This window comes from Papaver somniferum, chromosome 3, assembly GCF_003573695.1.
Source record: "Papaver somniferum cultivar HN1 chromosome 3, ASM357369v1, whole genome shotgun sequence".
NCBI lineage: Eukaryota > Viridiplantae > Streptophyta > Magnoliopsida > Ranunculales > Papaveraceae > Papaver > Papaver somniferum.
The window spans coordinates 226,140,921-226,155,827 of NC_039360.1; the positions used below are offsets into that span (position 1 = coordinate 226,140,921).

Consider the following 14,907-nt stretch of genomic DNA (forward strand, 5'->3'; position numbering starts at 1 on the left):
TTCAAGGTTAGTTAGGCTTATGGATTTCTAACATGGTATCAGAGCCAGACCCCTCTCAACGCACCCATGTCCATCCGTGTGTCCGTGGTTTCCGTACCACCCATCAGTGTAGCCCAGTCAACGGCTTTCGTATCATACCCGTCAGTGTAGCCCAGTCAACAGCTGTCATACCCATCAGTTCAGTGTAACCCTAGTCGTTGAGGGAGGGTGTTAAATAGTACCACATCGCCTATGACAAACTAGATTCCATGCTTAATAAGCCATGGACAACCCTAACCTTGCAAGCCGTTTTTCGAGGTTAGTTAGGCCCATGGATTTCTAACAATAGTTTGGTTCGATATGATTATATGGAAGTGGGTGTTCTTGGAGAGGACCTTTACCTAATAGTTAATCCTACATATAAGGGCAACATTGATCTCTGGGTGATGAAAGATTATATCACTAGTTTGAAACTTGCCAGCTCCGGATTAGTGCCCCTGCGGTGTCCGAAAACAAAAAACAGAAAACAAAGAGATTATGGATTTACAAATTCTTGGACCAAAGTTTTCACCATTTCGGAATATAAAACAAGATTTAAGAAACTAGCGCCCCTGGGGTATCATATGACCAAGGATTAAAGGGTGAACGTTTGTTAACCAAGGATTCTTTAGTGTCATATGACCCCAAAAGCAGAAGACTTTGGACATCCCCTGCATGCCCGAATATTTTCGTGCCACGTCATTCGTTGGAAGTCTAGTTTCACTCAAGTCGGGCGAATTCGTAAAGGATTCAAAAATTGTTGAGCCCGACATTTCTCCAAGAGAGAAAATTGAAAACCCTACCCCCTTGGAGCCTTTTCTGCTAAGAGTTGCTTCAAAATAGAAGATCTGAGCAGGATAGCTTCACCCCCCACCCCCTCACCCCACCGATTCTTCCAATCTCTATAAAACGAATGTACCAATGAAATTCAAGTCTAAAATGAAGCATACCTGTAAACCAGAACAGGTATTCCGGCCTTGACAATGGAACCCACAATGGAGATTACAGGTATCTCTAAATCAAGTAACTCATAATCCAGTGAGCTGCAGAATCATATATGGTAGACAAAAACAGTCAACAACTTGGACAAATTTTCTTTATAAAAACAGGCCATAAGGTGAAGAAGATAGTTTACCTGTTGCAAGCAGTCCATTTATCAACTCCTGCAAGACGAGCATGGAATGCAAACTGAACATCTTTTCTGTTCAAATAGTTCACCGTCTCATCATCGACACATACATCTATCTTCTTCCCAAGTGACCGTCACATTGAAATGTGAGCAGAATTAGAGACTTGAAAAACTTAAGAACACTACCAACTGGCATTAGCTCAGTTGGCTAGGACACTGACTCTCAGGTCACTAACTCCCTTCAAAACTTAACAGTAATGCAAATGTGGATTCTACTCACTTGGGGGTTAATGATTTTGGATTGTGAGAGCACTGATGGTATACAAACATCCAGTGTAACATCGTATCCGTTGACGAATCTACTTGTTTCTTTTGTTACTTGACTCATAACCCTTGAACAAACAGGTGAAACATGGCCTCTGTAGTACTCACTCACATATCTCGAGTAGTTACAAGCTGAAGTGAAAAGTTTGTATGTAGAATCAGATATCAACCCATGAGACCAAATGAACTCCGCTCTTGAATTGAAATCCGTAGCAAATTCTAAAACTGGGTTTCCCAACTACAATCAAAACAAACACACAAGTCAGCTCAGAACAACAAGAAAATCATCTAACATTATCCCAACCAAATGCACATATGGTCTGCACTACTACTTACTGCAATTCCTTTGAGATTGAACAACTTGTCCTTCTTGTTGAACTGAATCATGAGCTCGGCTAGTTGCGGAATGTAATGGCCTGCGTAACTTTCTCCTGTAATGAACAAATCTCTATGCTTGTACTGTGGAAAATTGAGAAACCGGCGTTGCAGAAACACAAGATTGTCTCTAGCTTCAACACCCCAAAAACAAGAAACACCAAATAAATTTCAGAATTTTAAGAGCAACCCATTTTTAAGAACATGAAAAGGGGTTGAAATTAATAGTTCTTACAGTAATTGATCAAAACAAGAAACTGATTTTTCTTACACACTAAAAGCAAGACAGACTTGTAGTTATACAAGTCCTGACTAAGACAAGAGATGTAAGAATAGGACAGGTTGTAGACAGCTCATACTCAGCCAATGAGAGTCATTTCTCACACACGCAAACACACGTGAGAACACTGTAAAACTCTCAGTACTATTAGCCCCCCTCAAGCTGGAGGTTGTTACTAGAGATTACCTTCAGCTTGTCTCTGAGTGTAGAAAACCTTGGTCCTGCCAGTCCCTTGGTGAGAATATCAGCAATTTGATCCCAAGTTGAAATGTATGTGACCTGAATATTTTTGTTCTGGACAAGTTCTCTGACAAAATGATAATCAATGGCCAGGTGTTTCATTTTACTATGAAAGACTGGATTAGATGACAGAGAAACCGCACTTTGATTGTCACAAGAAATCAATGGTGGAGCAGGAAGCAAGAGATGAAGATCTTTGTGTAGCTGACAAACCCAAACAATTTCAGCTGTGGTATTGGCTAGAGACCTGTATTCTGATTCAGTGGAACTTCTTGAAACACCACCTTGTCTTTTGCTAGACCATGAAATTGGATTGGGACCAAAAAATATACAAAAGCCTCCTGTAGATCTTCTTGTATCAATTGATCCTGCCCAGTCAGCATCACTAAAGCCATGTAGTGTAAGAAGACCTTTGGAAAACAGTATACCATAATCTAGGGTGCCTTTGATGTATCTTAGAATTCTCTTGGCTGCAATAAAGTGTTGATCAGTGGGAGCTTGCATATAAAGACATACCTGATTCACAGCAAAACCAATTTCAGACCTTGTCCAAGTAAGATACTGTAGAGCACCCACTAATGATCTGTATTCACTTGGATCTGCTAATGGAGTACCAGCTGAAGCAGTGAGTGAAGTAGAGAGGGAGACTGGTGTACCACAGGGTTTAGCACCAGTCATATTGAATTTCTCCAATAAGTCCAAGGCATACTTAGTTTGACTAAGAAAAAGGTTGTCTGAATATCTTTTCACCTGAAGACCAAGAAAATATTGAAGAGAGCCCAAGTATTTAATGGGAAAGTATGTCTTAAGGTGATTGATAAACTGAGAAATATACTCAGTTGAATTCCCAATGATAATAATGTCATCTACATATACCAGAAGAACTGTAATCCTTGAGCCAAACTTTTGAAAAAATAAGGAAGCATCTTCCAAGGAGGGTTTGAAGTCATGAGTGAGAATAATTTGTAGCAATTTATCATACCAAGCTCTGGGAGCTTGCTTCAGACCATATATGGATTTATGAAGTTTACATACATAATGAGGCTTGGTTTGATCAACAAATCCTGGAGGTTGTTTCATATAGACATCTTCAGCTAAATCCCCATGTAAAAATGCATTACTAACACCTAATTGTTTCATTTCCCAGTTGAAGTGAACTGCCAATGAAATGATTAGTCTAATAGTTGTTGGTTTGGCTACAGGACTGAAGGTTTCTGTGTAGTCAATTCCTTCTTGTTGATGAAACCCTTTGGCCACCAGTCTAGATTTACATTTATCTAAAGAACCATCATCCTTATGTTTGATTATAAACACCCACTTACAGCCTACAACATTATAGGATGGATCTGGTGCAACAAGTGTATATGTGCCTGCATCCTTAAGGGTTGTATGTTCTTCTTCCATATAATGTTTCCATTGAGGTATTCTAATTGCCTTAGAATAACAAGTAGGTGTGGGTGGTGGAATATCAAAATTAAGATTGGCTGATAGAACATACTTTGTATTAAAAACTTTGGGTTTAAAAATACCTCTTTTACCCCTTGTTACTATGGAGTGTGAATTAGCCAGTGAAGGAATACCAGAAGCTGAAGTATGTTCAGAAATAGTTGTAGTGGATGCATCAGATGACTTAAAAATGTTTGAAGGATCAGTAGATAAAGTGTCAATGGATGCAGCTGGTGAGGTTGATGTTGCAGGTGTTGGTGCAGAAATCTTGACAGATGGAGTTGTAGAAGCAATATCAGTTGGTGTTGAAGAATTTGCAATGCCAGGAAGTAATATATCTGAAGATCTCAATGGGAAGAAAGTCTCATTAAATACTACATGTCTGGAGATATATACTTTCCCTGTTTTAATATCTAAACATCTGTATCCTTTGTGCATAGAACTGTAACCAATAAAAACACAGTGTACACTCCTTGGTTGGAGTTTATGTGTAGTGTAAGGCCTTATCCATGGAAAGCATGATGAACCAAAGGATCTGAAGAAGGAATAATCTGGTTTCTGACCAAACAACTTTTCAAAAGGAGATAAGTAATCCAAACTTCTAACAGGCAGTCTATTAATAACATAATTGGTTGTATGAAAAGAATCAACCCAAAATTTTTCTGAGAGACCTGATTGAATTAAAAGAGTTCTCCCTGTGTCTACAAGATGTCTATGTTTGGACTCAGCCATTCCATTTTGTTCTTGAGTATGAAGGAAAGAAACCTCATGAGTAATTCCATGTATACTAAGAAACTCTTGTAGTGCGTTATTTAAGAATTCCCCTCCTCCATCAGTTATGATTTTAACAATTGAATTATGCAGTAACTTTTCAGTCATAGATTTGAAATGTAGAAAAATATTTTTGAATTCAGACTTTTCAGACAAAGGAAATATCCAACAAAATCTTGAATAGTCATCTATGAGATTGACATAATATCTGAAACCACTTGAAGAGATTACAGGACTAGGACCCCATAATTCCATATGCACTAGTTCTAGTGGAGATTGAGCCCTATGTGAACACAAAGTAAAAGTAAATTTATGACTTTTCCCTAGATGACAATCATTACAAAATAGTGGTGTTTTGACTAAACTAGACAGTTGCATATCTCTGAAATTTTTTTAAGTACTTTAAAAGATGTATGAGCCAACCTTTGATGCCAAACTGAAGCTGAATTATTGTTGCTAAAGAAAGCTTTATTCTTAGTAAACTTGGAAAAATTTACTGGATATAATCCTCCTTTATGTGGTCCTTATAAAATGATCCTCCCAGTTGAGTAATCCTTAACAACAAAACCAATAGAATCAAAGGTGATAGAACAGTTGTTATCACTAGTGAATTTATGCACTGATAATAAGTTTTGAGATGATTTTGGAACAAGAAGGACATTTTTTAGATTAAAAGAATGAGAGGAAGTTGTTTTAGACACATGACCAATATGAGTAATTGGCATACCTTCTCCATTAGCAGCTTGAATCTCATCTGCCTCTTCAAAAGATGTTGTTTCAGGTAATTCAGATTCATTATTAGTGATATGACTATTTGCTCCAGAGTCAGCATACCAAGGATTTTCACCCATGATATTGGCAGTAGCAAGCATGGCACTGAGATTGTGAGGAGTATAGTTGTTTTGATAGGAAAAATTCAATCTGTGTATGCATTCCAAAGAAAGATGACCAGTTTTGTTGCAGATCTGACAAATCTTGTCAGTTATTGGTGGTGGAGCAGAAGAAGAAGGAGCTGAACCATAGTGAGGTCTTGGATTTAAATGAGGTGATGCTGTTGATGAAGAAGCAGAATGCATCTGAAATTGAGAATAACCTCTTGGATAAAAAAGTGGGGGTGGTCTGATGTATCAAGAGTAAGGAACTGCAGATCTTGAAGAGTAATGATAACCTCTACCACTACCTCTATAGTTTTGAACAAAAGGTCTTGTAGCAGCAAAAGCCTTTGAATTGGCTTCAGTAAGTAAGTTCTTTTTCTTATTTGTAACAACTATTTCTTCAGTAAGAAGCAGATTATGAAGTTCCTTTGATGAGATTGGTGGATTGCGAATACGAATATATGTACAAAAAGAACTATAATCTTGGCCTAACTCATTGAGTATAGTAACTACCAATTCATCATCATGAATTTGTGAACCAGCAGCAAACAATTCATCTGTTATCTTCTTGATTTCACTTAGGAAGGTAGAAATAGTACCTGACCCAAGTTTTGTTGATTGAAGTTTGAGACGAAGCTGAATTGAATGTGTAGAAGAGCTTCTTGCATACCTAGAATCAATATTGTCCCATAAATCTTTTGAAGAATCAGCTCCAACAACATATGGAATTACAGATTCAGAGATAGACATCTGAATCCAGAGTACAAGAGTAGTATCATCATCATGCCAAGCTGTATAACCAGGATTGACACCATTATTAAGCAGATAAGGTGGACATGGTAAAGATCCATCAAGAAAACCATTGACTCTGTATCGACGCAGAAGTGGTAGAAGAAGTGATTTCCAGTTGAGGAAATTGTCATCTTTGAGTTTGTAACTGAGAATTTGTGAGATTTGATTAAGAGGGACTTGCGAAATTATTGATTCATATCCTTCCATTGAAAGAACAAACAAGAAAATTGTGTATAAAAGTGATGACAATAGATTTGAATTGAAGTAAGATGATTGATTAAAGTTTTGATTGAATTGAAGAAATTAGATCTGAAAATTGGTTGATAGGTTGAATGCCATTAATGGCGATTGCGGAAGCTTCATCTGATACCATAATAGTTCTTACAGTAATTGATCAAAACAAGAAACTGATTTTTCTTACACACTAAAAGCAAGACAGACTTGTATTTATACAAGTCCTGACTAAGACAATAGAAGTAAGAATAGGACAGGATGTAGACAACTCATACTCAGCCAATGAGAGTCATTTCTCACACACGCAGACACACATGAGAACACTGTAAAACTCTCGGTACTATTAGAAATCACCTGTAATCTTATCACTAATGGTGGCAGTATCATCATCCTCTGAAGTAGTCTCAGCAGTATAAGAAAACCCAACTCCAACTGGTGTTTCCAAGTATAACATGTTTGCTTCTGAAATTTGGGACAGAAAAGATTCAATCCAGAGTCCAGACATGAAAAAAATTCAATATAGACATGAAAAGGGTTTCATAAAATTGAAAAAAGATTCAATCTTTATGCATCAAAAGAAGAAGGAAGAAAAAAAAGTAGAATACCTTTGTTCCAACTATACTCATTTCTCACAAGCACATTTCCATTAGGCCTAAAAGGTCCATTCTCAGAGAATGCTCCAACTCCAAGAGAAGAACAACCAGGACCTAAAAAGCAAAAAAAGAAGAATCACAATGAATCAAAAATCAAAAAAGAGAAGAAACTTTTTGTTTTTTTTTTTATGAAAAGAGAAAAAACAACTTTTGTTTTTTTGAATTACCTCCATTTAACCAGACAACTAAAGGTTCAGAAGCTGGATTGAATTCTGCTTCAACTAAGTAATAAAACAATGCCCTTTGTTTCTTATCATCTAAAGTGACATAACCTGAATATTGCTGAAAGTTTACAGGAGGTTGACTTGGAAGTTGTATAACTCTGTCAAAGAATGATGGTGAAGCCATTACGGTCTCCATTGAAATGAAGAATTGAAGCAGAATTACAATAGCAACAACCATTTTTCACTGTTTTACATGAGAATGAAGAAGAATTCATTGTGTGGGGTGGGTTTCAATTTAGAGAATTAGGGTGGGTTTTGTTAGGAAATAAGTGGATTTCCTGTTTTGGGCCTTTTCCACATTGGGTGGGTTTCCTAATCTAGGTGTTGTACAATTTAGGAAAGAGTATAGTTTCCTAGTTGGAGACTAATAATTGGTGACCAAGTTTGTGTTCTCTATATATATGACTAGAATTGTAGGTTTGTGGATATCCAACCTAGAAGAGTGGTAAATCCTTGTGCTTAGGGTTTTTGGTCTCTTTGGTAGGGAGGGTCGTGTGCTACCGTGAAGGTCAATATCGGTGTTGGAGAAAAACTTGTAGAGAGAGGATTTTAGTGTTCTAGTGTTTAGGGTTTGGGGATTTGCCCTAAACCTAGTTTCTAGTGTTTCCATGTTTCTCCTCTGTTACTAGCGACTATGAACACGGTGTAGAAGAGAAGATATATATGAGGCTGGTTTGGAGAATGGTTTAAAGAGTTGGTTTCTTCAATGGTGTTCTCGGGTATCTCTTGTTAACTCTTTAGTCTTGTCTTGGGTTGCATAAAGAGCATGTAACAGTCTTTTATTTAATGGAAGTTTTCTGGTGGTGTTGGCCGTGGATGTAGCTTGTAAAGGTGAACCACGTATATCTTGTGTTGTGGTTTTTTGCTTCTTTATCTTCTGTCTCTTTCTAATTATTTCTCACACATTTGGTTCAAATCACCAATTTCCCTTTGTGATCCTGTGATTCCGATGCGCTAGGGTGCCAATTTTCTCAACAGGTTTCAATAGTGTGAAACATTATAATTCAGAAAGAATGAATGAAAGAGTGTGAAGCTAAATACTCAGAAGAATGTGGGAAATGAAAGACAAAGTGAGGTGATAATGAGATGTTTTTCCTGGCGAGATTGGGATACACCCAGATTAATTAGGGTATACCCAATTTTAAGTGGACTCTTTTTAAGGGCTAAGGGGGAGTCCTAATGGGTGAAGTTACAATACTACCATTGCCCTTTATAATTCTATTATCCTAATCAGTTTTTTATTTTCATTTCATCTTCCTTCTTCTCTTCTTCTTCTCCTCCCCCAACCATACCGACCTCCCCCACCACCAGCATCAAAACTCGATGATTAAATTGAGTGGATCGTCGATTTAAAAGTTCCGGTTAATCTTCAAAAATGGAACCGCCACGACCTAGGGCAAGTCGTATGAAAGAAACTAATAGAAAACCCAATGAGTATAACCCTGGAATTGCAAGTTTGGTTCAAAAGAAATTGAAGAAAAAAACGGTTGAAGGAGAAGAATTCGTAGCCGTTGAAACACGAGAAATGGAGCGATTAAGAAAGTAAGGTCATACTTAAACTCAATCTACTACTTCAATTTCATGTTTGCATGTCAAATTAGGTCAGAAAAATCGATATTGTGAATTGGAAGTTGCGATGCCGGCAAGGTATTATGTTATCAACCTTGCCGACTTTTCATATTTAGGGTTTAGCCGGAAGGCTCTGAGGTTGAAGATCTTGTCGGATGTTGAATACCTGTAACTGGTACTTGCAGGGTCGGAAAGTTATTCAACCCAGGACCCTGCCGACGACAGTTTTTTTATTTAGCCGAATTGGTTATAAATTTTTACCCTGCCAGTTGTATATCAATTATGAAAGTCGAAATGGTATTTTGATAAAACCGTGCCGGCTGTTTGTTAGCCGGAAATGTATGGGTAAAGGAGCTTGCCGACTGGTTTGGTGAAAAATCCTTGTATCTATTGTGTTCAAATTTTTATAAGCCGGCGGGTTATTTGAATAACACCCTGCCGGTTACAGTTTAGCCGGCATGAATATTATAGTAGACCTTTCCGACTGTTGTGTAGCCGGCAAGGTTGTATTTGTCGACCCTGACGACCTATAATTTTTTTTCTTAATCATTCTTTTTCAGGTTGGAAAAAGCAAAGAAGAAAGCTATGAAAGCTCTTGGTCCTCCTTCAAGACCTCCTTGTGTTGGTGAGAAACTCTTGACTTGATCACATCGAGGGGCATACGTTGTACTGGGAACGCTCAAGATCCGTGTACCGAATGATTCTGAACCACCATCGGGACCCAGTGATTCATACGAGACTCCAGATGAAGACCAATCAATTCCATCTGGTAGAAGAGGTGATGATGATGATGTTGATGTTGATGTTGATGTTGATAAAAGAACTCTGGCTGCTGGAGGAGGTAACAATGATGATGATGATGGTGATCAAGACATGCCTAATGTTGGAGGAGGTGATGATGATGATGGTAATGGAGATAAAGATAAGGATATCGAAGAAGAAATTGTTGAAGAGGCAGTGGAACAAGAAGAAGAAGAAGGCGATGGAGAACAAAGTCAAGCTAATGTTCAACAAACCGAAGCCTCAACTTCAACTGAAACTGGAAAGAAGAAGAGGGTGATCACTAAACCAGCTAATTCCCACATGCCTCCCCCTCACTTGATGGTTACACTGAAAAATGGTGAGGATCCAAGGGGGACCCCAAGAGATGGTGGAGATGTTCTGTTTGGATACAAAGACTCATGGGCATGTACGATCCATAATAATATCGTAACTAATCTCAATCCGTCTTTGTTTTTTATTCAAGTGTGTATCTATCTTAAATTTTCCTCAAGCGTTTGTATTTCTTTTCATTTTTTTTTTTGGTTTTTTAGGATCACAGGCATGTCGTCCGTCTCATGAGGCGCCAAGCTTCATGTTCAATGACTAAGACTTGGGATCTTGAGGACGAATGTGAGGAGGTGAAAGTGATTGTCAAGAACTCCGGGTTGTGTCCGACGGTGGAGAGTTCGAATATTGAGCATGATAGAGTTACCGTGTCTGCATTCTGTGAGAGGTTCTATGGAGAAACTGATACAATGTTATTCCCATTCGGTGAGATGGCGATAAATCCCGATGATGCTCACCAAATTCTAGGCCTCGAAGTTGAGGGAAAAGCAGTCAGTGAGGGCTTCGATGATGATTTTTCTTTCAAGGATATTTACAAATTGAGCCAGAAATTGTTCGGTTGGAATCAGATTGAAACAGAGTCTATGCTTGAGAAGAAATAATGTCGTCTAACCAAGAAGTTTAATCTGAAGCAGTTGAGGGACACATTATCTGTGACCAAGAAAATGTTTGATAAGGAAGGAAGGGTGAACCCTGTGCGAATCAATGCTACCGCGTCAACTTATTTGCTATATGTCCTGGTGTTAATGGTGGTTTGTATCTTAGGGTTAAAATCGCACATCTGACATGACGTCACTATGACCATTAGCACATTTATTGAATCGATCAGCATGCCTATGTAAGAATTACCAGGGTACCTTTTTTTTATGTGTCATGCTCCATGGCAGAACCCTTAACATTGACCGACATCATCTATGCCAAACCCTAAATCTCATGCTACCGCGTCAAGGCATGCCAACCATGCCAGCCTCACCACTGTGCCAATGGCAAACCATGCCAGCCACATCTCCGCGCCAAGGCATGCCAACCATGCCAGCCGCACCACTGTGCCAATGGCAAACCATGCCATCCACATCTCCGTGCCAAGGCATGTCAACAATGCCAACCGCACCATTGTGCCAATGGAAAACCATGCCAGCCACATCTCAGCGCCACGGCATGTCATCCTCATCACTGTGCCAATGGAAAACCATGCCGGCCACATCTCCGCGCCAAGGCATGCCAACCATGCCAGTCGCACCACTGTGCCAATGGAAAACCATGCCAGTCACGTCTACCGCTCTAAGGTATGCCAACCATGCTAGCCTCACCATGCGCCAATGGCATGCCAAACCCTTGGCCCCACCATGCCAAGCCAACCGCACCTTTCCTTTGCCCCAACCATGCTAGTCGCACCATGCGCCAATGGCATGCCAAACCCTTGGCCCCACCATGCCAAGCCAACCTCACCTTTCCTTGGCCCCACCATGCCAAGTCGTCCGTACCAAACCCTTGGCCCCACTATGCCAAGCCATCCGCTCCATTGGCTTTGGCCCCACCATGCCGGCCTTCCCCTTGCGGCTACCAAAACGAAGGCGTGCGACGATTAAACGACCACCCTTCCATCCTGGATGCAAATCCTAGCCGTCCAAGGTCGCCAAACAATGCATGGTAACCTTTGGCCCAAAACCCTAGTTTTGGCCACGCCAAGCCGCGCCAAGGCATGCCATGCCACATGTGCCAATGGAATGCCAACCACCTTGCCGTGCCATACCATGCTGGCCTTCCCTATGCGGATACCAAAACGAAGGCGTGCGACGATCAACGGACACCCTTCAGTTCTAGATGCAAATCCTAACCGTTCAAGGTCGCCAGACAATGTATGGTAACCTTTGGCCCAAAACCCTAGTTGTGGTCACGCCAAACCGCGCCAAGGAATGCCATGCCACATGTTCCAATGGCATGCCAACCACCTTGCCGCTCCATACCATGCCGGCCTTCCCTATGTGGCTGCCAAAACGAAGGTGTGCGACGATCAACGACCACACTTCAATCCTAGATGCAAATCCTAGCCGTCCAAGGTCGCCAGACAATGTATGGCAACCTTTGGTCCAAAACCCTAGTTTTGGCCACGCCAAACCGCTCCAAGGCATGTCATGAGACATGTTCCAATGGCATGCCAACCACCTTGCCACGCCATACCATGCCGATCTTCCATTTGCGGCTACCAAAATGAAGGTGTGCGACGATCAACGGCCACCCTTCAATCCAAGATGCAAATCCTTGCCGTCCAAGGTCGCCAGACAACGCATGGTAACCTTTGGCCCAAAACCCTAGTTTTGACCACGCCAAACCGCGCCAAGGCATGTCATGCCACATGTGCCAATGGCATGCCAACCACCTTGCCGCGCCATACCATGCCGGCCTTCCCTATGCGGCTACTAAAACGAAGGCATGCAACAATCAACGGCCACTTAGCCGTCCAAGGTTACCAGCTAACGCATGGCAATCTATGGCCCTAACTTTTGGTCGCGCCTAAACTGGGTCATATTAAAGCCATACTGATCATGCTTTCATGCCACTAGATACCAAACGAAGGGTTGTAATAATCAACGACTACCTTTCCTCTTAAGATGCAAAATCTCGACCGCCGAAGGCCACTACCGAGCCGGCAAGTTTCCGAAGCTCAACTTTCCAGACTACAACAACGTGCTACATTTTTCCATGAAAACACTCGAGACATCAATGCATGTCACAAACTGGGGGATGCTCATTGGGTATTGTTTTGGCGGTTTACAGCGTGCGGCGTACACTACGCCCGTTATAAGAAAGTGTCATAAGGATGAGGAGATTAGTAAATACATGGAGTAATGGTGAAACGATTTCTTTTATGGAACATCAATTCCAAGCGTTACCGGTTACCACCTCCTCCCATTTACTCACCCGTTTTCCATTTCTTAATGAGACTAGAGTACGTTTCACTTCGACTTGTATAAATAAGCATTACCTATTTCCACCGAACAACAAGTTCCGGTCAGGAGCATACAACACTCAGAAAACATTTGCTAGCTTTCCCATCTGTTAGCTTCCCACTTTCTGATACAAGTCACAAACACAACTACTCTTCTAGAATCAACTATTCTGGTCTCACCACTCTCTTCGCTTCCCTCCCCAAAACCAACCCTTCTCCTCCACTTTGTGACCGAAGCAAGTCTGGAACGACCATTTCTTGGTTTAGGCCGGACTTGTACATATTGATCTCTCGAATCTAAAGTACTCCCTTGCAGTACATTGTTTAGGGTTTAGATTTTTTTCTCACCCACATCACACGAAATTACCGAAACCAGTAGAAATTGTTTTCACACTCAAACAATTGGCAACCACAGTGGGAGATTGGTCTTTCGGCTACAATGTCAATTTTATATAGTGGTAAGAAGGTTGTCGTTCTCTCGGACTTGTGAAGATTGATTTAAGATTTAAGATTATGGAAAGAACTGAGACTATGGATTCCACCATTGACCAATTTTTATGTGATTCAGTTGACAACAATATTTATGCAATTCATACATTCAATTTGATTCTAAGATATTGCCAATATTAGATTTCCGAAATATTAATTGTTAATCGCAAGTATGGATCATCAAGAGCTCTAAGCTAAGCATGCACCATCAAGAACACAACTAATTGATAAAAATATTATAATCAATTATAGTTCAGTGCAAATAATCATAAAGAAATTGCAATAATAAATTAATAGGAAAACACCACTTTATTATTGGAACAACGCTTCCTCCATAATCCCAGCATGTGATTCTAGTTCCTCATTATTATAAAGAAAACTAAATAGAAGAAATAAAAGAAAATTGTGAAATTGGCTACCGGCTCTCCAATAATTCCCCTGGTTTCCTGTTCTCGACATCAATATATATATTTCAACAAAATCTAACCTTCCTCTTTTAATTCTCTTCCACATGTCATGTCCAATGGGAGTGTGCCACTTGTCTAAGAATACATAATATCACCTAATAAAGACTCTCCACATGTCCGACCACTTGCTTTTCTTTTCATGGGAAAGAAAATATTATACGAGCACATACTGATCTTATGTACGAGGTAAGTACTCATTTTGTCATTATCTCAATTCCAAAACAGATGTCATGTATTAATGTGGTGAAATATATATTATGCTCAAAATCAATCTTCTTTAGTTGCAAAAGATATTTAGTTTCCTTTCTTCCTCCACCATGTCGACATACCTCGTACATTAATTATTGAGTAGGATTTTTCATTTAACGCGATATCTCCTAAATCCTTCGAGAACTAATCACCAAGTCGTTCATCTTAAAATCCACGAGACTAAAATGTCTGAGCATGTTAATTTCTTAAACCAACTTCAGCCCATCATCTCCTTCACTAACTTAAATTGGGCCTATTCCATTTAGATCCAAAGTATCCACGACCCTTGTACTCCGTAGTCCATATTTTCTTCTTGGAATCCTAGATTTAGCCGATTTTCTTGGAAGAGCCCATTTTATTTATTTACCTACAAAAACACAATAAGTACAAAAATAAGCACCAACAATATATATTTTGGGTAGTAAATATGTAAGAATTAATCGCTCATCACACCCCCAAACTTATATTTTGCTAGTCCTCGTGCAAATTTATTCTAGAAAATAAAAACTCACTAGGTGGCCCTAGTGACCGAGTTATAGTCTCGGGAGGGTTTACCAGAGGTGTACCCACAAAACCTTTACTCCAGACCCTAGCTATCTACGCAGAACCTTGAAAGGCACTAAAGAATCTTCTTGGTTGGCATACTCTCATTGACTACATGAGGAAGTACCCTGATGCGAAATTACAATTGTTGTACACGAGTTTGCACTCAGCA

At 39.9% G+C, this 14,907-nt stretch overlaps 1 protein-coding gene across 1 annotated transcript; it reads right to left on the reverse strand.

The window, feature by feature from the left end:
• Nucleotides 1-817: 817 nt before the first annotated feature.
• On the reverse strand, nucleotides 818-7,539 carry LOC113360751 (serine carboxypeptidase-like 45). Its single transcript, XM_026604217.1, has 9 exons — nucleotides 7,305-7,539; nucleotides 7,090-7,191; nucleotides 6,839-6,946; nucleotides 1,808-1,980; nucleotides 1,424-1,709; nucleotides 1,329-1,336; nucleotides 1,154-1,266; nucleotides 969-1,061; nucleotides 818-920 (listed from the first exon to the last, which is right to left on the reverse strand). The coding sequence occupies exons 1-9, from the start codon at nucleotides 7,537-7,539 to the stop codon at nucleotides 818-820; spliced, it is 1,221 nt and encodes a 406-aa protein (XP_026460002.1).
• Between the last annotated feature and the right edge of the window lie 7,368 nt (nucleotides 7,540-14,907).

Excerpts from the sequence above, each read along its gene's own strand:
- LOC113360751 (XM_026604217.1), bottom strand. The coding sequence starts at position 7,539 with ATGGTTGTTGCTATTGTAATTCTGCTTCAATTCTTCATTTCAATGGAG. Across the intron at positions 1,981-6,838 it reads CATTAGTGATAAGATTACAG|CTAGAGACAATCTTGTGTTT; the intron begins GTGATTTCTAAT and ends GGGGTGTTGAAG. Across the intron at positions 1,710-1,807 it reads TCAATCTCAAAGGAATTGCA|TTGGGAAACCCAGTTTTAGA; the intron begins GTAAGTAGTAGT and ends TTTTGATTGTAG.